At 40.8% G+C, this 25,087-nt stretch overlaps 1 protein-coding gene across 7 annotated transcripts in view; it reads left to right on the top strand.

Moving 5' to 3' along the window:
* Positions 1-25,087, top strand: part of Cep128 (centrosomal protein 128) — a 378,006-nt gene that overhangs the window by 291,262 nt on the left and 61,657 nt on the right. For 5 of the 7 annotated variants that reach the window (XM_056985589.2, XM_056985586.2, XM_056985584.2 and 2 more), the window contains 2 exons: positions 11,696-11,745; positions 20,950-21,039. In XM_056985589.2, coding sequence (XP_056841569.1) covers positions 11,696-11,745; positions 20,950-21,039 — 140 coding nt within the window. The remainder of the gene's footprint in view (positions 1-11,695; positions 11,746-20,949; positions 21,040-25,087) is intronic. The other 2 variants (XM_056985588.2, XM_056985587.2) reach the window with 1 other exon arrangement.

Here is a 25,087-nt window from a genome sequence, read left to right as displayed (position 1 = left end):
CTCAGTCGCCAATTCCTCCTAAATACATTTCCTTCCTGTTTGGAGAGCTTCCTTTAGAATCCTGGACATATACTAATTAAATCTTTCTTTTTAAAGATCTGTTTATTTTATGTATATAGATGCTTTATGTGTATGCACATCTATCTGCACACCAGAAGAGGGCATCTGATCCCATGAGATGACAGATAGAAGGTTGCGAGCCACTGTGTGGTTGTGAATCACTGGGAGTTGATCAAACTCGGGACCCCTGAAAGCTAAGCCATCTCTCTCTCAAGCCCATCGATTTAATCTTTCTTCAGAAACAAGCCTTGACTTCACCTTCCTTCCTAACACTGTTAACTAAATAGAGGATTCTAGGATGTTAGCCATTTTTCTTTTACATTAAGAAAAATGATGCTTTCTATGGCAATCTGTATTGATCTGATTATTTTCCCTCCAGAGCTGATTTTTTTTTCTTGTTGATTTTAAGATGTTTTGCCTTTGATTTTCAAGAACTTTGACTACAAGGGGTCTCCATGTGGGGTCCCATGGGTTCATTCTATTTAGCATTTCCACATTTTCTTCAATCTGCAGTTTATTTGTTTTGTCAAAATTTGGAAATTTTCTAGTGTGTGAGCGAGTGATTGTTGTTTAATGCTGAAATCCCAATTCTGTTTGGATCCCTGTCTGTCTGTGCCTTAATCTTGTGTGGCATCACTCAGAACTGTGCTGTAGTGCTTATTCTTGGCCCTGTTGCCCACTAATCACGTCTTTTTTCAGTTGATCTTCATATGGCATTTATATTTCTGACTCCTCCCTATTCTTCCCATGTGAAGCACGTGCTCTTCACATGTTTGTTCTTTACATCATGCTTAAACTGTGTGGATTTGAGACTCTAAATCAGAAAAAATAATGTAGATAAAATATTCAGTTAATATAATTATATCTCCGCTGTTTTAGATATCATACTGTGTCTAACACAGTTATAACTCAGATTCTTATGAATTTCTTCATTATGTAAAAACATTTGTGGGTAACATGTATATTGTGAGAGAGGCGTTAGAACAGGTGTTGAAGACAGTGCTGAGAAGCAGTTTATTTCCTTGAAATATTTTGCCCCACCCTGGATCTTACATGTTCACTGGCATGTACCTTTTATAGAAATGAACTATGTTGTATACCTTTGTCTGTGTACTTATACAGTAGTGTAGTCATGGCACACAGAATAAATTTTAAAAACATCAAGAACTTTTGGAGGACCTAACCATAATATACTCTTTGGAGTCAGTAATTATGACAGATGTAACCTTTAAAAGTTGGCCCTGAGGGCCTCATTCTCACCAGTCCTACTTGGCTACAGGTGTCTTTGTAAGGCTTTCATTGAGGTACCATAGGGATTGTATGCTGATTACCTGCTCCTCTGGTCATTGGTCATGAATGCCCTTAACTGTGTTCTTAGTAGAATATATCACTTATTACAGCATCGCTATTGTTCAGGTTTCCTATTATGCTGTACTATATGTCACAAACTTGGTGGATGGATGTGGAGGTCAAAGTTAATATCTACCAAACTCAGGGCTGCATTCCGTCATCTATGGTCATGAGGAGAATCCATTTCCTTGGCTTTCCTTGCTTCTGGAGGTTATGTTCAGGCCTTGGCTCCTGTCTGCCTTCCTGTTTTCAAAGCCAGAATAAACATATAGATGCATGCTCTCTGTGGGTATTCACAAAGGACACACTGCTGGTATTTAACATGGAGGTATACTTTGTAAGAAGCATGCTCTACCACATTCCAGCATTCCTTTTCCAGGGTCTGTTTACAACTAGATCACTAAGTAATAGTAGTGGCAGAAATCTGAGAATTTTCTCCTAAAAGCTCAGTGTGGTTTGGCTCTAGAGTAGACCCATGTTATGTCTCAAACCATGGACAGAAGGCTAAGATATCTATTAGGATATCACAGATGATACTGTCTGCCACCCTCTGGCAGCATCTGTTATAGAAACATTCTGGCTGGCATACTGCACTCCTACCCTACACTCTGCAGCTCAGTCCCTGGCCTGGCTCCCTCCCCCAGCCTCTTGCTCCTGTGTAACCTATCTTGTTCTTGTGTAACCTACCTATTAGCTATTTGGGCTGTGCTGCTCTCCTGCTCGCTGGCCTCGCTCCTAACTCTGCCATCTCTCCTCCACGTTCTTCTCACATGGCCTGGTTCAGTAGGCCAGTGGTGCTCCCTCGGGTCTTCCAGATGCCTCGGCCTATGCGCTCCCTTCTATCTATAATAAACCCTCTTGGAAGCAGTCATGTCTTTTCATTTATTTTTTGCATTCACCCATAACCTAGAAAACACCATGGATCTCCCTAGTAACTGCATCACAAAACAAAAACAATAAAGCAAACAAAAACAAGCAAACATGTTTTGAGGGTTCTATAAATAAGAGATGAGCAAAGAGGTTAAACAGAGGCTGCATAGACTCCAAAATGTATAGCTCCTAGAAGGTAGAGTCAGAGTACTGTCCAGGAAAACCCGCCCTCTAACCCAAGGAATCTCCAACTTCATACTCTGTGAACAGTTGGGAATGGTGCCTCTGTGAATAGGGACCACACTATGCCCTCATTCAGGCAGAAGACAATTAACCTTGAAGTAGGTTTTACAATCAATCACAGAGTTCTCTTTCCCTTTTTGTTAATCAAGGGTCTCTTAAAGCAAAGATGGCCCTTTGAGCAATTTAGGACAGTTATTTTTTTTTAGTGGACACACCCTTACTTTCTCTTTTTCTCTATAGGAATAACAAAAGCTTTCTTGTTGGGAACATCAAAACTTTCATTCTGTCACTGGGTTTTTCTCAGCCCGAGAGCTAGGAAGAAGCACGGAGGACCTGGCTAAACTCTTGTGCTCTTTTTCTGTATTGTTGAAGTTTTGGGAATGTTTTCCCAGAAATGAATTAACTTTAAATGAAAACATGAGGACCTGTGTTTGTGTGTCATACCACATAGCCAAGACAGACAGTGGCCCATAAAACTATTTATTTATTAAAGCATCATGCATTGGCCAGTTCAGCCCTATCTGTAGACTAGTATGTTGTTTCAGTCTCTCCCAGAATACAAGCAGTAGACAAAGGTCTTCAATGTTGCTCTTCTCTTTTTAAACCTGTGTTCTCTGTGCTCAGGTCTGATGAGGAAACTCTGAGCTCTTTGTGGCATGTTCACGGATAACCAGTTGGTGGCAGTAGATATGATAGAGCTTTAATAATGTAGCTTTCTGTCCTATGTGGAGTCTGGACAATGTGATTAGTGGCCTCTTTGTTTTGTTTGCTTAAAATTATAGCTGGAACTTTTTACACATTTTATTGATTTCACCAGGGATACTTAAGGTGAATTTTTAGAAAAGTAACATATCTGATTTTTATTATGTTTTGTATCAGTATTTGTCTCTTGGTCCCTATTGGGGATTCTTACCAAAGTTTGTGGCAGCAAGTCCCTCTAGGTAATTAACAATGTCATGTGGACATGACCAACTCATGTACTTTAAATCATACCTAGATTACTTACAATAGCCAATACAATGTAAATGACATATTAATAGTTGCTATCGTTTTAGAGCACATTGACAAAGTGAGAATACTTTTATAAATGGTCATTGCATACATAAGTCTAAAAGAGTATTTTAAGACTATGGTTGTGTTAATTCATGTATATGGTGCTCAGAGAGTCAATAATATTAATTTATAGCCAAATGTACTTGACTATATTTATCTTATTACCTTGACTAGTATAATGAAATAGGAAAAATATTTGCTGGCCTGTGTGATTTTTGAACTGGAAAATTATTCAGTGATCATTCAAAAAAAATCCCAAACTTTTTTCATTGTTTTGTTTTGTAAGATGCTAATATTCTAACCGTCTGGTTTCTCAACTGTTTGAGCATTTGCTTTCCTTCAGTCACATGTGAGGCAACTGGAGTGGAGAGCGACCCCCGTAGATGCCCAGGAATGGGTGGACTGCTCCCAGATTGTTGAGTGCCAGTGAAGAGTTCTTTCAGTTTGTGGAAGAATTAGACACTGTGCAAGCATGTGTGGCTGAAGAGGGATTGATAGAACATTTCAGTACAAGTCTTGAAGTGGGTAGTGTTCATTGTTTCCTGGAAGCCAAGGTCCACTGTAGAAGTCCTGGGCTCAGTTTGTGGGCACTGTATGTCTTGGAGTTGAGTCCTCATCTGTAAGATGTAAGGTGATTAGTATGTATCAGGGGTTCTTAGTGTCATTTAAAACGTTTAGTCCCACATGACACTATGGAAGTCTGTCTCAAAACAAGAGGAACGCTTGTTTGATAACCCTTATGCCCCTCACCTCAACTTTTCCTAAAGCAGCTTCCTTTCAGCCTTTTAAATTATTTTATTAGCAGTACATACTACATAATGTGTATTTCACTTATAAATAGAATTCTGCTTCTTTAGAGAAAATGAAAATTTGCCCTTGTATTATTTCTGTTCTTTCTACTATCCTTACAGTGTCAATAATTGCATTAGCTTGATAGCCAGGGGAAAAGAAAAAAAAAAAAAACAGAAAAACATGATCATTTTCTCGTGTATGCAGCTAATGCCTTGATTATCAGGAGCATACCTGTAGCAGGCTAAATCTATCATTTGTGGTCCCTTGTGAGATGCCACGTGCTACTTGGATTTCATTATACCATGAGTACTGTACACAAAGAAAGATACACAGAGTAAATTTTGAATATTGAGCTTTTGAGAATTTATATTTTTCACTGTGCTCAGTAAAGGACAGGACACATAGGAACATGGAGCAGGGCCTCTTCCTGACTGACTGGGTGTAGCAGCTAAAAGCTTCTGCTACCCTGAGTGTTGCCTTAAAAGCTGCTGTATCTCAAGTGCCTTCCTGCCCAGTATCAGCTGCCCAAGTTAGGATGGGAGTGGGATGTTTCATAGTAGATGGTTAAAGAGAGGACAGTTATCTCTACGTTCGACCTTCATTTTCAGGAGTCATGTTCCTAGGTTGGTGTGTTGGTGATGCACTCCTGGATGTGATTTACCTTTTCAGATCAGGTATATTGCCTGCTTTTATGAAGCTAGAAGTGACATCACTAAGTTAAGACAGGGTCAGGTTTCCTTAAATACCAAGGGACTGGTTGCAAAGACTGCAAAGGAAGTGGTGCAAAGCTGTTGTTGTTCTGTGTTACCCTAACTGTGCTTCAGAACCAAACCAGAACCAAACCAGAGGCTTCAGTTCTCATCTATGACTCCCTGCTTCACCCCCCCCCCCGCCCCCAGGTGAGATTCCTCTTCCCAACACTGCACATCATAATGAGTTAGCGTCAGTTAACGTAAAAACTAGTGCCCGTCTAAGGGAGGTGCTCAGGGTGCTATGCTTCTCATTGAAGTTTTCATTAAGCGAAGCCCACAGAAGCTACTCGGTCACAGCAGCTGTAAGAAAGTCGTGGACTATAAGAAAATGAAGCCGAGCTTGAGGATGCCAGCATCGAGCAAGGGTGCAAAGCAGCCCTCAGGCTCTCGTCACAGTCATTTCTTCTGAGCTCTCTAAGAATACATGAGGTCACTCGTTGTGACAAGGGGCCCTAGCCACACCAGTGGGGACAGCATTGTGTTCCTTCACCTCATTGGCAGCTTTACTGTATTCTGCGAGCTGCCTTCTGTTGGCAGTAGGACGTTGCTACTCAGCCACGGTCAGGAGCTAGGCTTCTCCATCACACGCTCAGCCACGGTCAGGAGCTAGGCTTCTCCATCACACGCTCAGCCACGGTCAGGAGCTAGGCTTCTCCATCACACGCTCAGCCACGGTCAGGAGCTAGGCTTCTCCATCACACGCTCAGCCACGATCAGGAGCTAGGCTTCTCCAACACAGGCTCATAGTCCCACTCTTCATTCCCAACAAAGGTTTCTGCCATGGGGGGCGAGGGTTAAGCTAAATTCCAAGGTTAGAGCGGCAGTTCTTAGAAAAATGGGGAAGTTCAGACTTTGATTTCAGAAGATTCCTGAAGCAAGTAGGAGTGCAAATGTGTACACTTTAAACAGTAAGTGACACAAGAGTATAATTATGTACTGCATGGCGCAAGTGAGTGCACATTGTGCTGGTAGATTATAAGTTAGGAGAACAAGGCTGTAGATGTGCCTTTAACACTACCTAGGTTAGTGCTGGTTCCATGTATTTATTGTGAGCACAAACAACAAAATTACTGATCTTGGCAAGGGGTACTGGTCACAATCAGTGGGGACAGTATTGTGTTCCTTCACCTCTTTGGCAGTCTATACCTTGTTGCTAAGCAACCTGAAATGCCAATGAAAACTCTTTTCCAAAATACACCCAGAAACAGCACCATGTTGCTTTATCATTGTTGATTCACTTGATCATGGGAGGCTTTGGCAGGAGAGTTTTGCTTCCCAACCATGACCACTAACTAGGCTTTAGCAAAACTGGTTCACAATCCAGCTCTCAAGTTCTGAGTTGGAGTGGCACTGAGATTAGCTGAGCCATTTGTGTGCTCTTGTCTGGACCTGAGCCTGGGTCATCTGTAGCTACCTACCTCCAGATCAGCTGGCCAGCTCTGCTTCTGGACATTTACTGGCTGCCTACTGGAGCAGCCTTCAGAGTGGCAATAGGAAGTGTCCTGGGCCATGTGCCTCTTATCATTCACAGGTCATCTTGGGCTTGTCCATGTGGTAAGGCAACTTCCATGCAAAGCAGACATGTGTGAAAGCCAGTGAGAGGTTCTTATGTGGAATCAGGTCATAGCACGAGCCTGCATGCAGGAAAAGGTCCCAGAGCAGCCGAGTAAAGTGGAAGGAAGCAAGAGAGCCGAGGACACCTGCCAGTCTAATACATCCAAGTTTGTTTCTATACCTTGTTGCTAAGAAACCCGAAATGCCACTGATTGATTCTCATGATTAGGGGAGGCTTTTGGAGACAAAGTCAGTTCTTTTAAAGAAGCCTGAACAGAAACTGCCTGTGAGTCCCACAGCACAGCACACTGCATCTTATGGGAATCAGCTTTTACCTCTGTAGCCCTCTTAGTGCACAGTCTCAAAGGGCCATTACCATCCATTATCACCTCCAGTGATACCCCCTACAGTTTCAGAGCAACACCTGCGCAGCATGACACACGCGTGCTACTTTGTCCCTTTTATGTTGCTTCCTCCTGCTGGTCTCTAGCTTAGCACTTGCTAAAATGTTTGTGTCTGCCTGGGTGATGTGTGTGTTGGATCTCTTCCAGTTAGGCTTTGCTTTTATGTAGCACCAGCTCTTGGTAAGGTAAACCAGTTGCACTATAGTGCCAGTATTCGAACATGCACGGCTAAATGTGCTTCATGCCAATCACATCCATGTTCTGACTTAGCCCAGCCCTCTTTAGGCTTGTGAAATGTAACAAGATTGTAGCACAGTGGTCTAGCTGGAGGCAGAGAGCTCTGCTAGCCAAATATATTTTCCTTTATAGCAAGTGCATAAATTCAGGCACTGAGAAACTGTGGCTGTATGCATGCAAGAGGATGCATCTCTCTTCAGTTGATTATTGATTATTTTCCCTTCTAGCCATTCATTTCTCTGAGACCTTGCCAAGCTATTGGTCAGATATACCTGTAGTACACCCCACTCTCTCAGTATAAAATGATAAATAATAAAAATGTGACTTTACAGTTGATGTGGTATTCTGCTTCCATTAATAACACTCATCACTGCACGGTGTTTGAGTTTGGTTCCAAATATTGACTTTGGGGGTGGGACTTGGCTTGAGAGCTCATCTGAAGAGAAAATGGGTTGTTCTTACGTTTTGCTATAAGGAGTTTGTGGTACATGGTGGTTATATAGTCATTGAATCAAATGTTTTAGATGTTGGTTATATAGTCATCGAATAAAATGCTTCAGATATGTTTATGCCCTTTTGGATCCTTTTTTCTTTCCTGGTTTTCCCTCTGCAAACCCCCATCCTACCCCCTACTCCCTGCTTCTATGAGGGTGCTCTCCCAGCTGCCCACCCACCCACCCACTCCCACTTCACCACCCTGGCATTCCTCTACACTGGAGCATCAAGCCTTCACAAGACCAAGAGCCTCGCCTCCCATTGATGTCAGATAAGGCCATCCTCTGCTACATGTGCAGCTAGAGCCATGGGTCCCTCCATGTGTACTCTTTGGTTGGTGATTTAGTCCCTGAGAGCTCTGAGGGTCCTGTTGGTTGTTGTTCTTCCTGTGGGGTTGCAAACCCTTTTAGCTCCTTCAGTCTTTTCCCAAACTCCACCATTGGGGTCCCTGTGCTCAGTCCAATGGTTGACTGTGAGCATCCACATCTGTATTGGTCAGGCCCTGGCAGAGCCTCTCAGGAGAAGCTATATCAGACTCCTGTCAGCAAGCACTTCTTGGCATCTGCAATAGTGTCTGGGCTTGGTGTCTGAATATGAGAAGGATCCCCAGGTGGAGCAGTCTCTGGATGCTCTTTCCTTCAGTCCCTGCTCCACATTTTGTCCCTGTATTTCCTTTAGACAGGAACAATTCTGGTTTAAAAATTTGGAGATGGGTGGATGGCCCCATCCGCCAACCTGAGGCCTTGCCTAACCTCTGGATATACTCTCTTTCTACATGTTCTCCCTCCCTTTTGTTGAGCATTTCAGCTAACCTCATTTCCATTGGATTCTGGGAACCTCTTCCTTTTCTGACGTCTGGGACTTTCTGGTGGCTACCCCCAGTTCCCCATCTCCCATTGCTACATACCTTTGTGCAATTTTCTGACCCTCTGTGTATCATCCCCATCTCATCCCATACCTAATCCTGCCCCTGTTTCCTCTACCTCTGTGTTCTTCTTCCCAAGTCTCTCCTACCCTCTACTTCCTGTGAGTATTTTGCTTCCCCTTCTAAGAAGGGCTGAAGCATCTACACTTGTTTTCCTTCTTCTTGAGCTTCATATAGTCTGTGAGCTGTATTATGGGTATTCCAAGCTTTTTGCCTAATATCCACATTTCAGTGAGTACATATCATGTATGTTCTTCTGTAACTGAGTTACCTCACTCAGGATGATTTTTTTTCTAGTTCCATCCATTTGCTTAAGAATTTCACGAAGTCGTTTTTAATAGCTGAGCCGTACTTCACTGGGTAAATGTACCACATTTTCTGTATCCATTCCTCTGTTGAGGGACATCTGGGTTCCAAGTAGGCTTCATCCCAGGGATGCAGGGATATATAAGGAAATACACAAAGTAATCTACTATCTAAACAAACCTAAAGAAAAAAAAAACCCACAGTATCATCTCATTAAAGGCTGATAAAGCATTTGACAAAATTCAACACCCCTTCATGTTAAAAGTCTTGGAAAGATCAGGAATTCAAGGCCCATACCTAAGCATAGTAAAATCAATATACAGCAAACCAGTAGCCAACATCAAACTAAATGGGGAAAAACTTGACACAATCCCACTAAAATCAGGGACTAGACAGAACATCCCACTCTCTCCCTACTTATTCAATATAGTATTCCAAGTCCTAGCCAGAGCAATCAGACAACAAAAGGGGGTCAAAGAGATACAAATAGGAAAGGAAGAAGTCATAATATCACTATTTGCAGATCCCAAAAGTTCCACCAGAAAACTACTAAGCCTGATAAACAATTTCAGCAAAGTGACTGGATATAAAATTAAATCAATAGCCTTCCTCTACTCAAAGGCTATAACTTGAAAAAGAAATTAGAGAAAAGACTCTGTCTTAGTTAGGGTTTCTATTTCTGCACAAACATCATGACCAAGAAGCAAGTTGGAGAGAAAAGGGTTTATTCAACTTACACTTCCACATTGCTGTCCATCACCAAAGGAAGTCAGGACTGGAACTCAAGCAGGTCAGGAAGCAGGAGCTGATGCAGAGGCCATGGAGGGATGTTCCTTACTGGCTTGCTTCCTCTGGCTTGCTTAGCTTGCTCTCTTATAGAACCCAAGACTACCAGCCCAGAGATGGCACCACCCACAATTGGCTGTGTGCTCCCGCCTTGATCACTAGTTGAGAAAATGCCTTACAGCTGTGTTTCAAGCATTTCTTCAACTGAGGTCACTTCAGTTTGTGTCAAGTTGACAACATAAAACCAGCAAATTCAGGCTCCTTTCACAATAGTCACAAATTAAATACACACACACACACACACACACACACACACACACACACACACACACACACATATCTTGGGGTGACTCTAACCAAGCAAGGGAAAGATCTGTATGACAAGAACTTCAAGTCTCTGAAGAAAGAAATCGAAGATCTCAGACGATGGAAAGATCTCTCATGCTCATAGATTGGCAGGATTAATATAGTAAAACTGGCCATCTTGCCAAAAGCAATCTACAAGTTCAATGCAATCCCCGTCAAAATTCCAACTCAATTCTTCATAGAGTTAGAAAGAGTAATTTGCAAATTCATTTGAAATAACAAAAAAACCCAGGATAGTGCAAGCTTTTCTCAACAATAAAAGCACTTCTGGGGGAATCACCATCCCTGACCTCAAGCTGTATTACAGAGCAATCGTGATAAAAGCTGTATCGTATTGGTACAGAGATAGACAGGTAGATCAATGGAATAGAATTGAAGACCCAGAAACGAACCCACACACCTTTGATCACTTGATCTTTGACAAAGGAGCTAAAACCATCCAATGGAAGAAAGATAGCATTTTCAACAAATGGTGCTGATTCAGCTGGAGGTCAGCATGTAGAAGAATTCAAATTGATTCATTCTTATCACCATGTACAAAGATCAAGTCCAAGTGGATCAAGAGCATCCAGATAAAATCAGACACACTGAATCTAATAGAAGAGAAAGTGGGGAAGAGCCTCAAACACATGGGCACAGGGGAAAATTCCCTGAACAGAACACCAATAGCTTATGCTCTAAGATCAACAATAGACAAATGGGATCTCATAAAATTGCAAAGCTTCTGTAAGGCAAAGGACACTGTCAACAGGACAAACAGCAACCAACAGATTGGGAAAAGGTCTTTACCAATCCTACAACAGATAGAGGGCTAATATCCAATATATACAAAGAACTCGAGAAGTTAGACTCCACAGAACCAAATAATCCCATTCAAAAATGGGGTACAGAGCTTACCAGAATTCTCTACTGCAGAATATTGAATGTCCGACAAGCACCTACAGAAATGTTCAACATCCTTAGTCATCAGGGAAATGCAAATCAAAATGACCCCGAGATTCTACCTCACACCAGTGAGAATGGCTAAGATCAAAAACTCAGGTGACAGCAGATGCTGGCGAGGATGCGGAGAAAGAGGAACACTCCTCCATTGTTGGTGGGATTGCAGACTGATACAACCATTCTGGAAATCAGTCTGGAGGGTCCCTGGAATACTGGAAATAGTTCTACCTAAGGGCTCAGCTATACCTCTCCTGGGCACATACCCAAATGATTCTCTAACATACAACAAAGATACATGCTCTACTTACTATGTTCATAGCAGCCTGATTTATAATTCTAACTGAGTTCCTATGATTCTTTCATGTCATATAAAGCTGAGAATTTCTGGGGCTTTGCATCTGGCTTGAGGTTGACAGGATCAAGAGTACTCACAAAGCTCCATTGCTAGGGGCACTGGGTTCTGTTTCCACACTCCTTTTCATACCTTAATAAGCACTTGATTTAAGAAGAAAGCAATTTTTTACATTGTCTTTTCATGGATATTTATTTTCTCATTATAGGTCTGCTAGAAGAGACTCAAAGGAAAGATGAAGAAGTGGAAACTCTCCAGGTAAAGTCAGTTTTCAGATAGGACAAGTATCATTGTGATCAAAATATTTGCTTTTCTGATCTGTAATCTGTTCTTATTACCATATCCCAACTACTCTAGCACAGGAGATGACAACAACATGGGAACTTCAAAGTTGAAGTCTGAGTTTGCTTCCCATAGCCATCTTTTAGAGTAGAACCCTTGCCATTCAGATGCAGACATCATGTGGGATCCTAAGCACTGTAAATACTTTGACCATTTGTAGATCTTTTTGGGCCTTGTGCAGTAAAGACAGACTGGAGGATAAAATAATGAGCTGCCATGCGTGTTTTAGGGGTGACTCTGTTTGCTTCTGGTAAATGAAGAATGGGTCAGGTTGACTACAGCAAACAAGATCTATTGTTTTGATTTGGGTGTTCTTCATTTGATGGCGTATCCATTAAGATAAAATTGTATAATTGAACTGAAAATGCTTGGTTAGCATAGCATAGCGTAGCATAGCATAGCATAGCATAGCATAGCATAGCATAGCATAGCATAGCGTCGTATAGCATAGCATTGTGTTAGAACAGTGTAAGCTACTCCACATGTAGTAAGGGTGATATATGTTAGCTATAGTTTTGTAGTGATCATTTTTTTTCACATGTCCCCCACTGTATTAGAATATAGAACGTGAACAAGAGTGAGGCCAGGAAGAATATCAAGTGTAACCCACACCACTCACCTCTGAAATTAATATCAGTGGTGTTTATTGTAGAAAGCACTGTCTTACAATTACCACTGGTCCCAGAATAACATGTGTTAAGCATATCTACTGATATATGTAGCCTTTTAAAATAGTAGCACATAATACCAATCTTTGAATCAGTTACCTCATTAGATGTAGTGCTTGTGTTGCTTCTCAGATATTTATTGTTAGTACCACTTCTATCAAAATGTTCACCAGCAAAAAAAAAAAAAAAAAAAATGGACCAGCCAGCTCACCATGGGCCTTTACAGATACATGTTGCACAACATGATGTCCTAGCACAGTAGAGTAGAGCATTCCCTTCACATTTTATGGTATTTGGTATCTGGTTCTATCCACTCAAAGAGGGAGAGCTAATACCTCAGAATAACAGGAGTTCAGGGTGCGTCATAGAAAAGTCTTGAAACCCATGGAAGATGGTTCTATATCTTCGAGTTTCTATCCTCCAGTATGAATACCATAGGCAAGAATTCAGAGAGGGCCACTGAACCAAGTTGAGTTCTTTGCTTTCCAAAAACTGTTGGCTGTAAAGAATGGAAGCCAAGAGCTTGTGCTCTGCCTCCAACTCATTGGCTAACCTCAGGGAACTCAATTAACTTGGCTACGCCCATCTTCTTATCTGTGATACCAAGTAATAGAACTATCTCCCTAAAGTGTTTACTTAGTGTAGACTAGCCCAGAAGAGAGAATTACTTAATAGCAACTTAGTATCATCTTCTACGTATGTATCCCAGCCGGTCTACACTTAACATTATCTTCCTAAGGGCTGCTGGCTTTCTATGTTCTTAAATCTAATAGGTATCTATAAGGCTCAAACAAATATTGAATAAATGATAACATATTAGTATATAACACTTCTGGGTGCTAGGTAGTTAGATAAACTGTATTATGTATTATGGGGGAGGGGCATAGCTTGAAGGAGGCAGGTTGAGCCAGCAGAGATGATGTCCTGAGTAGCTTACTAAAGCCAGTGTTTTCCTGATCATTAAGACTTATCCAGGGGAGTTTAGGGGAAAGTTTAGGTGCTAAGAAGGCTGTGGTAGAAGGGCACACTCCCAGGTTTGGGGGGCTGCACATAGTCTATTACGGTGGAATTTGTATTTTGACTGTATCTGACTTTAAAGTTGAAAATAACTAGAGCCAGGTTAAGATTGAAGGCAAGAAGGCCACTCCACTTAGAATCTGTGAGACTCTTCCAGAAGGATGGTGGTATCTTGTTTTAGGTGAAGGTAGCCTGCCTGAGGAAGGGCAGAGGCATGCTACTATATGTTAGGATTGTACAGAAGGAGGTGAAGAAGGAAAAGGAAAGAAGAAAGGAAGGAAAGAAGAAGAACAGAGATAGTAGAAGTTAAGAAAAAAGAAAAGAAAAAGAAAACATTGGGTCAGTATTTAGGAAGTAAAAATGTACTGAGAAGCCCATGGCTTCCATAAAGAGGCCCTTTTGTGTATGATCATTTTCCCTAGTGATTGTCAGAAACTTGCTAATTATTTTATTTATCCATGTGTTGAAGTGCCCAGGGGCAGAGTGTGTTCTTGTGGTGATCCTGAGTTTACAACTCAGAAGGGCAAAGTAAGCATGCAGAATTGGATGTCACTGACCCTGTGGTCAACAGTGTTTGAGTGACCTAACAGTCACAGGAATGTAAACAATGAGAAAAATATAAGCCTTGGCTGGATCACAGGGAATACTAATATTGACGTTATGGATAAAGACCTAAACCTGTTAAGTTGCCTAAGACCTAAAATGAGAAACTTCACAAGAACAAAGTATCATGAAGTTCACTGTGTTCTCATATCAAGGGAAAGGTAGAGAAGAGAACAGAATAAATATTTCTTATATCTACAGATCTTTTCAGTTCTCTGTTTGGCCTCAGAACTAAAATTTCCTGTCCTCTTAGTCCTGTCTTGCTTGTGATGTGACTCTTGTGTCTTTCATTTTCTAAGTATCAGCTACTGAGCACATAACAGGTTCCTGGCAAGTTTCCATACCTTGAACATTACCCGTTCACCTCCTCAAGGCCCACCCACTGAAAAAATTACCAGCACTCTGTCATTTCCATTTTAAAACGTTGACAAGGACACACAGTTTCCTCCCACACCCCTTTTCTCTGTCCCTCTTTCATCCTCTCTTCCTCCTTTCCACTCCTGGTCCTTCCTACTCCTGTTCTACCTCCATCCTCAGGCCTTTGCATGTGACCTCATCACACGGTGAGGGTCGGTACAGGCAAGCCTTTGGCAAGTGTATAAAGAAGTAGGAAAGGGTGAAATAGCAGGAAGAGAATGCTATATCTCAAAGAATCACAGACAGTGGAGATAAATACTTCTGATGGTTACAATGCACTTCATAATTACCAAAACTCTTTACTGGAATGTAATGTAATGTCTAGAAGATATTTTTCAGAGCTATTCCCTGAAGGACATTAACTAATAATGACATTCTACCTTTCAGATGACTCATTATAGAATTTAATTTGTTTTAGTTGACTTTTAAAAATAGTTTTTACTCTTCTGTTTGAAGAAGTAGATGATGATGATGATGATGATGATGATGATGATGATGATGATTGCTTTTACAACTATTTTAGGGCTGGAGGGGTAGGTATTGGCTTTGGTTTTCCTACCTCCATGGCGTGCTGGTAAATAGGTTACAATGAATAACATTTTCTACACCCTTTACTTTGTACTAGCTACTTAGGAGCAGCCTGTGGCAGCACAGAGTATTAAGAGAAAAAAATAGGATAAGGTATGAATTTATAGGTTTTTATTTTTTTAACAAGCTTGACAAATATCAATGCAGAGGGTTTTATAATAGAAAATAGTAATATAGCATTGGCAGGCACATTGCTGGAGATAACTAGGCAAGAAAAAAACACCATAAATGTGATGGACACACAGAAATAAATGCCCTGGCAGAAGTGAACAAAATAGTATATTAATATCTCAGCAGACCCAGGAGATAGCTGGTCCTACTGCTAAACACCCATGGCAGAGGCTGGGCTTCTGATAGACTGCCTTGGTCATTTCCAGTCTTCTGCTGTCAGTCATGCCCATTAGACTGTAGAGGACTAAAAATGAAGGGCCGGGCAACTGCTAAGTGTCCCTTCAAAATCATTTTCTAAAGGATGTAATGGTGAAATGGGTTCTATCCTCTCAGACAGATGAATTGGAGCAATTCACGCCCCAGAAATACTCATTTTCTTGGGAGCTCTGAAGTATTTTTAGAATTCTCAGTTTGAAAAACTGACAAATTGGAATTAACTGTTTAAGGTTTTATTAAGCTGGAAGGCCATGTGACAGCCTATCTGTTCCTAGGGCTGACTCTTGAGAGTTTCAGTGGAACTTCTATCAGCCTAGAAACCAGAATGTATCACATCCCACATCTACATATATCATGTTCGCAGGATGCTTCCTGCAGAACTGAGGCAAATGACTGTGCGTCTGTTTGTTCTAAGACACGGGAATAGAGGTGGGCATTCTAAGTGATGCATCCGCAAAAATAAACACGCATGATAATGGGGGAGGAGGGATACCCCCTTTGTCATTTTGTAGGCAAGACGATTAATAGCTCATTAAAATTACTCTTTTCTGAAGAGGTAAGGAGACTCACCAGCCTCACATTCCCTATGCGGTCCCAGCAGAGATGAATATTAGTAGCCTGTCTTGGGGTGAACAGGGTCTCCTCTCATTAGATTTGCACACTTCAATTTACTACGTCAGGAGGTCTCCAGAGAGCAAGGAAGCAAGCTCAGTAAAGTGGATTCCACCTGATATTCTAGTGATCATTAAATTTTATCACCCTCTCTTACCTGAAAGTGGCGACTTAATTTTAATTCCAATTTATGACGGAATAAAACTTGAAAATAGAATACCCCAAGAGAAGTCTTCTATCATCAAATATATAGAGGTTGTTTGACTAGGCTGTTTTCTTTTGAAACTAAAAGAAATATAAAAGTGAGCTGAGCTTTGTTTATTTATCTGTGTGGACGCACAGGTCCTCAGGAGCCAGCAGTTTTCAGAGCTCAGCCAACATGGGGGCCTAAAACAGAGGCACTGTTTGAAAGCTTTTACGAAGTGTGAGGCAAACCATAGTCTTTAAAAGCCCCTACTTCACTCTGTGACAGAAAGTTACTAAAATACTTTCAGGGGCAGTCTTTTTCAGACTAAGTTGCCCTCACAAGAGTGATTTATGCTTCTTCACCCACAACCTCCCTTGCAGCCAAATCACACAGGCAGCACGCGTTCCTCAATGACATGCTTAGAGCCCACTGTAGGCGCCAGGGGCACAGTTGTGGATTTACACAACCGCTCCTATTTCCTTCAAAATAAAAATGAGAGACAATCTCAGCTCATCATAGTGTTTAATGGTGTTAATGGGCTTGTCTGGGAGAGTCTACAAGTCTCCAGAGCCAACAGTCCCCTTACTCCTGGGGCACTTGCACGTGCATTGTGCCCCTTAATACTTTACCTCAAATACATACTACATGACACCCGTAATTGGGCCTACGATGTTGGAAGGCAGCCATATCAATCTGTTTTTTCTTCTACCTTCTGATAACAATTACAATTATGAAAAGAAGCATTTTAAGTTGTGACTGTCGTGAGCAGCCAACTTGAAAACCAACACCACACACATACCTTTCTGGGTAGAACAAATTTCCATTGACCCATGAAATGACCCTTGAGTTTGTAAATGTGAGCTGGATATTGCTAAAAGAAGCTGTAGTTGTCATTTCTGTGTTCTCACCTTTCCCAGTTTCTGACTGAGTTTTTGGAATGTGAAGAAATATTGTAGAGGATTTGTGAGTGTGGGTTCTTGAAAACTCACTGTGTTTAAGTCTAATAAACATTTCTGTGCTGTTTACTATTTCCTGTCAAATTGGGCTAAATCGAACATGAGTGTGGTAGATCATGCTTGTTAGGCAGAGCATTGGCCCTAAGGTTCCCAGTCAGCCTAGAATACAGAGTGTGACGTCTCAAAAACAAAGCCAACTACACGAGTAGCAAAAAGATTGTGTTGAATCATTCCCAAGTGATGTTCTGTGCATCAAAGGAGGAGGGAAAGCTCTGAATCGACAGCTACAGAGTAGTTCTTTATTTCATACACTGTGCTGATATAAGTCTATGCCATTTAGGCCTCACACAGTTCTCTAAGGTAGATATTTCTGTTCTTGTTAACTGATGAGAACACTAAAGCTTATGTAGCCAATAAAAGTCCAACTGGCTCCCATGCCTTGCATGAACTTAGCATATGTCTGTAGTGCACAGAGATACAAACAACTACTACCACCACTTCTGGTGCCTGAACTCTCCTTCTCCTCCTCCTGTCACTCCCCCTCTTCTTACTCCTCCTCCTCCTCCTTCTCTCCTCCTCCTCTTTCTCTTAACTCCTCCTCCTCCTCATATCATTACTATTTTTTCATTTTATGAAAATGATTGATTGACAGATATTTGATTAGAATACTAGCATTCTATTTCTTCGAAATAAAATGTTACAGGAAATTTTGTGAGCATATTAGATATGTTGGACAAGTCTAATGATTTGACGTTAATGAAGCATCTTGCTGACTTTCTATAATTTTGGAACTACTCACAAGCTCTTAAATACCAAGTTTATACACACAGAGTGGTGTGGACAATATCAGATAGATTTGGCTACTGACAGGCAAGCAAGATTTCATTTCATGGTTCAAGATGCTGAACAATCCAGAAAGCGCAAACCCTTCTAGGAAGGAGACAGTATCGTTTTTCTCTTTTCAGTTGTGCACCTTTGCGTTGTGCTTAATCATCGTGTTTTAAATAAACAGACTGAAGAAGTTGTTATTAAAACCCTCCGCAGGCTTCTTCAGTTTCAGTCTTAAACCAAGTTCAAAATATTCTGGCAAAAATTAAAGGCACCATTCAAACATTTCCATAAATTTTAAATTGTGTAAAAGGTAATAAAACTAAAATGAGCTGGAAAAATGGCTAATAGGCATTTCCTCATATCATAATCCATGATTGTTTTCAGATTTTAAAATTAGCTCTAATGCATTCTTGTTTTCCAGAGTCTGTACTGCATTTGTCTCTGGATTTAATCGTGTAGAACTTAATGTTTTAGTTTACAGTACGACGACACTAGTGTGTCTGTAAATGGCATGTAATGTCTTAATAGCTCTGTATTTGTTCCTGAAGGAAGGTAGAAAACACTGCCTACGTGCTGTCTTCTCCCTTTGTGCTTGAACAGACGTCCTGTTTAGAAGAGGGCCGAGTGCCTTTCTGGCATAAGGGATTTAAGGAAAAGGTCTCAGAAAAGGTTTCTGTTGGATCTCTAAAGCTGCACATGGAATAGCCATGATAACTAAAAAGGACTTCCTACGTGTTTAGGATTATTACAGAAGCTCATTGTCAGCATGTTGTCTTTCCTCTGGCCTCACATCCCAGAACTGTTAAGATGAGGGTTTCATTAACTTGCTCTTTTCAAGAATGATAGGTATACAGGACGTAGACCGAGACAGGAGGATTGCAGTTTTGAGGCCAGTCTGGCATACATAGCAGAAAATATAAAGAGGAAATAAGGAGAAAAAGGAGAGAGAGAGAGAGAGAGAGAGAGAGAGAGAGAGAGAGAGAGAGAGAGATGAAATAGATTCACTTGAAGTAGACATGTATTACAGACTATGCTTCATGTGTAAGCATGATTTGAAATTCAATACTAGCATTCTTAGTTTGTTTCTTTTACTATAAATAAAATCAATAGCAATCTGCTTTTGGGAGTTTGGGGGAATATTAAAATTAAGAACATATGCTAAAAGGAGCTAATACAAGTTTTAGTACCTAAAGTTTAAAAAAACTAGTGTTGATATTTGATGCAGGCAACTGAAAGATGTTTCAGTAGACAGTATGGTGTCCCTTTTTTTCTTTTTCAAACCTTGGAATTAAGAACAATCATTCTGATCTCTGGACCTTTGTATCACTGCCCACTCCTGTCATTTCCTTCTCTCTACATCTTTCAATGGCTTTCTCCTTTGCCTCCTTTAAGCATCAGCTCAGGTACTGCCTCTTTAGAAAGACTAAGCCTTCCCAGCCTATGCACAGTAAACTCCCCCATACCACAGACACAGTCCCTGCACACCTTCTTTATTTATAGCTATGCTATCCTTTGAAGTGCGAGTTCCACAAAGAAAGACAGCCTTCATCTTCCTAACATCTGATGTCTAACATAGTGCCTATCCCAATAAATGTGAAGGAATTAAATACATAAATTAGTGGAAATGAAGGAGGGGGAAAGAAAGGAAATAAGGCATAGGAAGAAAATGAAAAATAAAACTTGTTAAAAGGAACAAACAATGTCCAGAGGAATAGTTTGTGGTGTGAGCATTGGTATCTATGCCTACCCAACTTGTAATAGTGTAGTAAAGTTCACGGCACTCTTTTTCTTCTCCTCTTCTCTCTGTTCTTTCCTCTCCCTGCCGCGTATGTGTGTGTGTGTGTGTGTGTGTGTGTGTGTGTGTGTGTGTGTGTGTGTACATATCAGCCTATCCTCTCTAGGAACACAGTGATCTCTGTCAAGTAGAAAGTAATTCTTAGCAGACATGTACATCTTTCTGTAACCACTGCTTTATTGAAAGGCCCGATTCTTGCTGCCCTCAGCTGTGCCCGTCTTATGCTCGAGCTCTGCACTATATCATGGAAACCCTGTGGATGGTGCATAAGCAATCACCAGGCTGTGTTCCAGTAGAGCTTAGTTTCGGGACACTGACATATTGACTTCATACAATTTCACATAGTAGTATTCTCCTTTGGTTTTGTTCAACCAAATAAAAATATAACGTCCATGTCAGTCCATGGTCCTGTGAAAACAGGCAGCTGTCTGGATCTGGCCACTCTCCCAGCTCCTGGATTAGCTCCATAGTAATCTAATGGAATTGCAGCAGCTTTAGGAATAAGTCTTTCACTTCTATGCTGATAGAATTTAGAGTAATTTAGCAGAGAAGGAAAGTCTAATATCACATGATTAGGCCTCCCTGGTCTAAAATCACTGAGTATCCTGCATGTTCCATTATCTATGGTAAACCACTCATGGTATCTGAGGCTGCCCAGGAGTGGGTACTGAAAAGCCATTAATTCTGCATACTCCCTCTCTTTTTAGACGTGGAAACTGACTATCCATTTCTTTCAGTGCAGTTTTGTGAAATCACCACAACTTGGGCACATTAAGCTAAATCCTGGTGTTCTTTATCCTCCTGGAAGGGACAATGTTTGGAATTTCAAGTGATGATTTCTCTAGACTTTGGTTTTAAGTGTAATAAAAACTTATCTGGGGAACCATTTTAAAACACTGTATGATGCTATTTTCTCTAAATGTAAAAATTCAAAAATTAGTTGGAAATTATGGTGTGTCTTCATGTTATTTTTACCGCTGTATTATTTTGAGCACTCCCAATAACTTTAAGATAAGAGAGCACTTGTACTCTTTCGTAACTCCCATCTCTCTTAAACAGCCGAATCTGCTATTTAAGCTTCCACCTTGGGAAGAAGCTAGTCAGTCTGCAGTGAATTCTCAGAATGCATCTCATTTGGAAGATAAAGCAGTTAAGTATTTCATAGATAGGAATATTTAGGATATTTAAATGGAATAGCTGGAAATGCATTTGCTTTATTTTGGGACCTAAAGAATAATCCAGCCCTCAGGTATGCTTCCTACAGGGATGTGTAAACAAGTTACTCATTTCTTTTTCCTCTGAATCATTAGATATATTAAAAAACAAAACAAAAAACAAAAAAGTTACCCATTGGTTACACAGGGTAGATAAACTGAGGTTTCCACCTTTCTTCTGTGTCTCTCTGTGTGTGTATTAGGAAGTACAGATTAATAATAGTGTTTTAATTAAAGCTAAACTGAATAGGAAGAAGGAAATGTGACACACAGCCAAATAGTTTGTTTTAAAACCTCTAGCTCAGGTCTTGATTTTCCTCAGCTGCAGCCCCTCTGACGTGTAACACTGAGAGGTAGCTGCTCTCAGGAACATGTGGGAGGAACATGGCAACACCACGCAGAGGGTTGAGTCAATGACGCTGTGTGTAAACTAGGATGCAGATTTGTGGAATTGCACATAGGTGAGCCATTTAATCACCAGGCTAGGCTGTGTGGTTGTGCTATTTAAGACCCAACTGTGTCACACACAGGACAGCCTTACAATGATAAGGCTGGAATTCAGTCCTCAGGAGGAAGGAGCTTGGGCCAAAGAGTCCTGTGCTTATAGAGGTTTCTTGTGAACATTTTCTTCCAAGAAGCCCAGGGGATGTGTGCCCTTGAGGGTTGCAAAGGAAAAGTTATCCTCAGGGTTCTTGGTCCAGCTGCAGTTGGAAGCCATCAGGTTCATACCCCTGGTCTATCTGAAAATATAAGACCGCCCTAATATTTCCAACACATTTTTTTCATGACACAAGCCTGTTTATAAGCTGTAGCATAATTCAATACTGCAATTTGACCTGTGCAGGCTTCAGAGGTTTTTTTTTGTTTTTCTTCTTTTGCAAATGTGTGACTAACCTCACAGCTGGAGACCTGGAGTCTATGTTGTTAAGTGAAAATAAGTCCTTGAAAAATTACAGTGTGTTGGGTTCTGAGCTGCTGGCTTTCTTCCTCTACTCTCCAACTGCTATCCTTGCTTGTCTCTATGGGAATATTTCATCTTAAAAATCGCCCTGGCCACCGCCACAGGCTTTATTTTATGTTGATTTTTCCTGGTGCTATAGCCCAGATACCATACACTGAACACAGCCTGTTTATCCCCTGCAAGTAGCCATTTCAATGTGGAACCGGGCACATTATTACCTTCCACCATCCTCATTTCTTCAAGGTATTTTGTAAACACATGCCTACACACCCCATTGCTTTGTGTCTTAAAGGAGGCATCTTACAGGAATCCTACATTTTAAAAGATAAAAGTCATTGCTTTCTTATTTTGAAATAGAGTAAAAAATAACTTTGGTATTAGTTTTATTGAGTTGAGTGGAAGGATTTATAACATCTTGAAACAAAACTCGCCTTCCTCTTTTCAGGCTGTATTTTCTATTCTGACGTCTAGAGACAAACCTCCAAAGCTTCTTTCACCACCACCCCTATTTCCATTGCTCATTTTACAAGTGATCACTCAGGTCCTCCTGCAGGGCCCTCAACAGTAGATACCAAACTGTACCCCATCCTTGTGGAGTGCAATGTTTGTTACCTTCTCCAAAACAGCCAGCTGACCTGTCATGGTCAGTAATGACTTCATAACAAGCAAAACCACCATCTAAGTGCTAATCTGAGATTGAAGCAGAAGGAAGGCATAGAAGACAGCTGTAGCCCACAGGTCTCCATCTTGACAACAATAATACCCAAGAGAATATACTGGAAAAGTAGAGAAGCTGCTTTGAGTCTGCTTTTAAATCCTATGATTATCTCTGTGTCTCAGGCACTTGCCACACCAAGGCCAAATGACTCAAAGTATTATTAGACACTCTGTCAAGGCCAGGATTTGGCATATCTCTTTAAACTTGCTTTTCTTGGTAAGTCTACTTGGTCATTTACTGATGGCATTTTAAAATAAAAAACTTCATGTGTTACCGTGGGTTTTTTTTTTCTCTTTTCATTTTTTTCATTCGTTTTGATTTGTTGGTTTGGACCATGAAATAGGTTAGTTTGAAAAATAAAAGCATATAAGTAGCTAATGAAATGACTAATAGACAGGTGGTATCTAGTGAGATGAGGTGACAATAATCTCTTTGTGCCCAGTGATGGCTAAATTGAGCTTTGGATTATTGGTACACCAGTGCCATTCATCTAGTACCATCTAATCTCAAGCTTCTGAGAGTCTAGGCTAACCTTGTTTGCCTACTGAAAGAGAGAATGCAATTCCATGTATGCATCATAAGTGAATGTAGTATATTCAGAGCCAGTTTTTGTTATATTGTAAAAGCTTTTGATGTTGTTATTTCACTATCATTTTATTAAAATCGCTCTACAAAATATCTTTTGGTGACAGTCAAAATCTTTGTTCTTCCATTCTTTGGACTATCTTGACATTTGAGGAAGAATGCATTTAAGATTGTGTCTACTGTTTTGGTTATTAGCCAACTAAGCAACTATTAAATACAACAGCTTGCTCTGAGGAAATACCCAGAAGGAAAAATGTATATACTATGTGCATTTGGTTCCTTAAAATACCCTTTGTTAAAGGGTTAACAGGTACAGTGTGATTGTCCCCTAGAGAGGGTTAACATTAGACCTGGTGAGATGGCTCACCAGGGAATATGCCTGCAGTGCAAGCATGAGGGCTTGATTTCCATTGCCACTTACAAAATTGGGCATCTTGGTTTATGAATGTAACCAAAGCAATGGGGAGCTGGAGAGAGGAGGCTTCAGTCTTGCTGGCTCCTTAGTCTAGTCAAATGATCCAGTTCTAGATTCAGTGAAAAGCCCTGTCTAAAAAGTGAGGCAGAGCCTGATTGAGGTAGATACCCAACATTGACACCTGGCCTCCAGCCACTGCACAAATGTGTGCACGAACACACAGAAGAGTTGGTATTGACAAGAGGGAACGGCTGTGTGGTAGTCTTTGGGTTATTTCCTTCTAGAATAGGCCATGTGCTTTTAATAGGAAGATGTCTTACTGGAATTTTCTTTTTGAAAACTATATTCCCACCACTTTCCCCTATTCCAAAGAGGATTGCCAAATTGTTTTATGTAAAGCTTTGGCTTGGAACAGACAGACTCATCTTGTGTTTGTATACCTATGTTGTTTTTCTCCTATGTTCAGGATAGATTTAGAGCCCGCTGTGAACACGCTGTGTGGTTGTAATGAGGGCACTAGAGTTCTTCAACTGTACGGTTCTATGGCAAATAAGTTCTTGTATCTTGATCTGTAAGCTTCTAATTCATCTTTTAAATGTGATAACTAATTCAATGTGTCTAATTGATTGGTTCAGCTGATTCAAGTGAACTGTTAGTGATCCACCATTCAGATACCAGTGAGCCATGTCATGCTCATTCCCAACCTAGCTGACAGTCCTGTCCCGTCTGCAGTGATATTAATGAATTTGCCTCCGTTCATTCCTGAATTCTAATGCACACTCCATTGTGACCATAAGTAAATGAATATTTATGGTTCACAGCAGAGCGTTCACCTCATCCTGAAAAGTTAAAATACATTTTAACAGTATGCATGCTGGAAGCTTCCTCCCAAATATAGCTCTGTCTCCATGACCTGTCAAGCTGAGAATAAATTAGAACACAATGTCCAGCTGCATTATCCTCACTAGATAGTGTATGATCGTCAGGTGGAAGAATAGCTGTTAGCCCTGCACGTGTAAGCCAGCGACTGCGCGGCCCGACTGTGACAGGCCTGTAAATATTAAAATTATTCTTTTTTGCCACTGTAGATGTTTCTTAAATTTTGCTTAGAATAAAAGAATGGTAGAAAAGGAATTATCTAATCACATGTGCATGCACACACACACACACACACACACACACACACACACACACGTGTGATAACACTGTAGATTTTATCCTCCCTAAACATTGTTCCTTCAAAATATTTGAAGGAACTTTCTCCTTTGATTTCTTTTTGATATTGTTGTTGTTTAATCTTCTAT

Source organism: Rattus norvegicus, chromosome 6 (genome assembly GCF_036323735.1).
Source record: "Rattus norvegicus strain BN/NHsdMcwi chromosome 6, GRCr8, whole genome shotgun sequence".
NCBI classification, from domain to species: Eukaryota; Metazoa; Chordata; class Mammalia; order Rodentia; family Muridae; genus Rattus; species Rattus norvegicus.
This window is presented reverse-complemented; position numbering and strand designations above follow the sequence as displayed.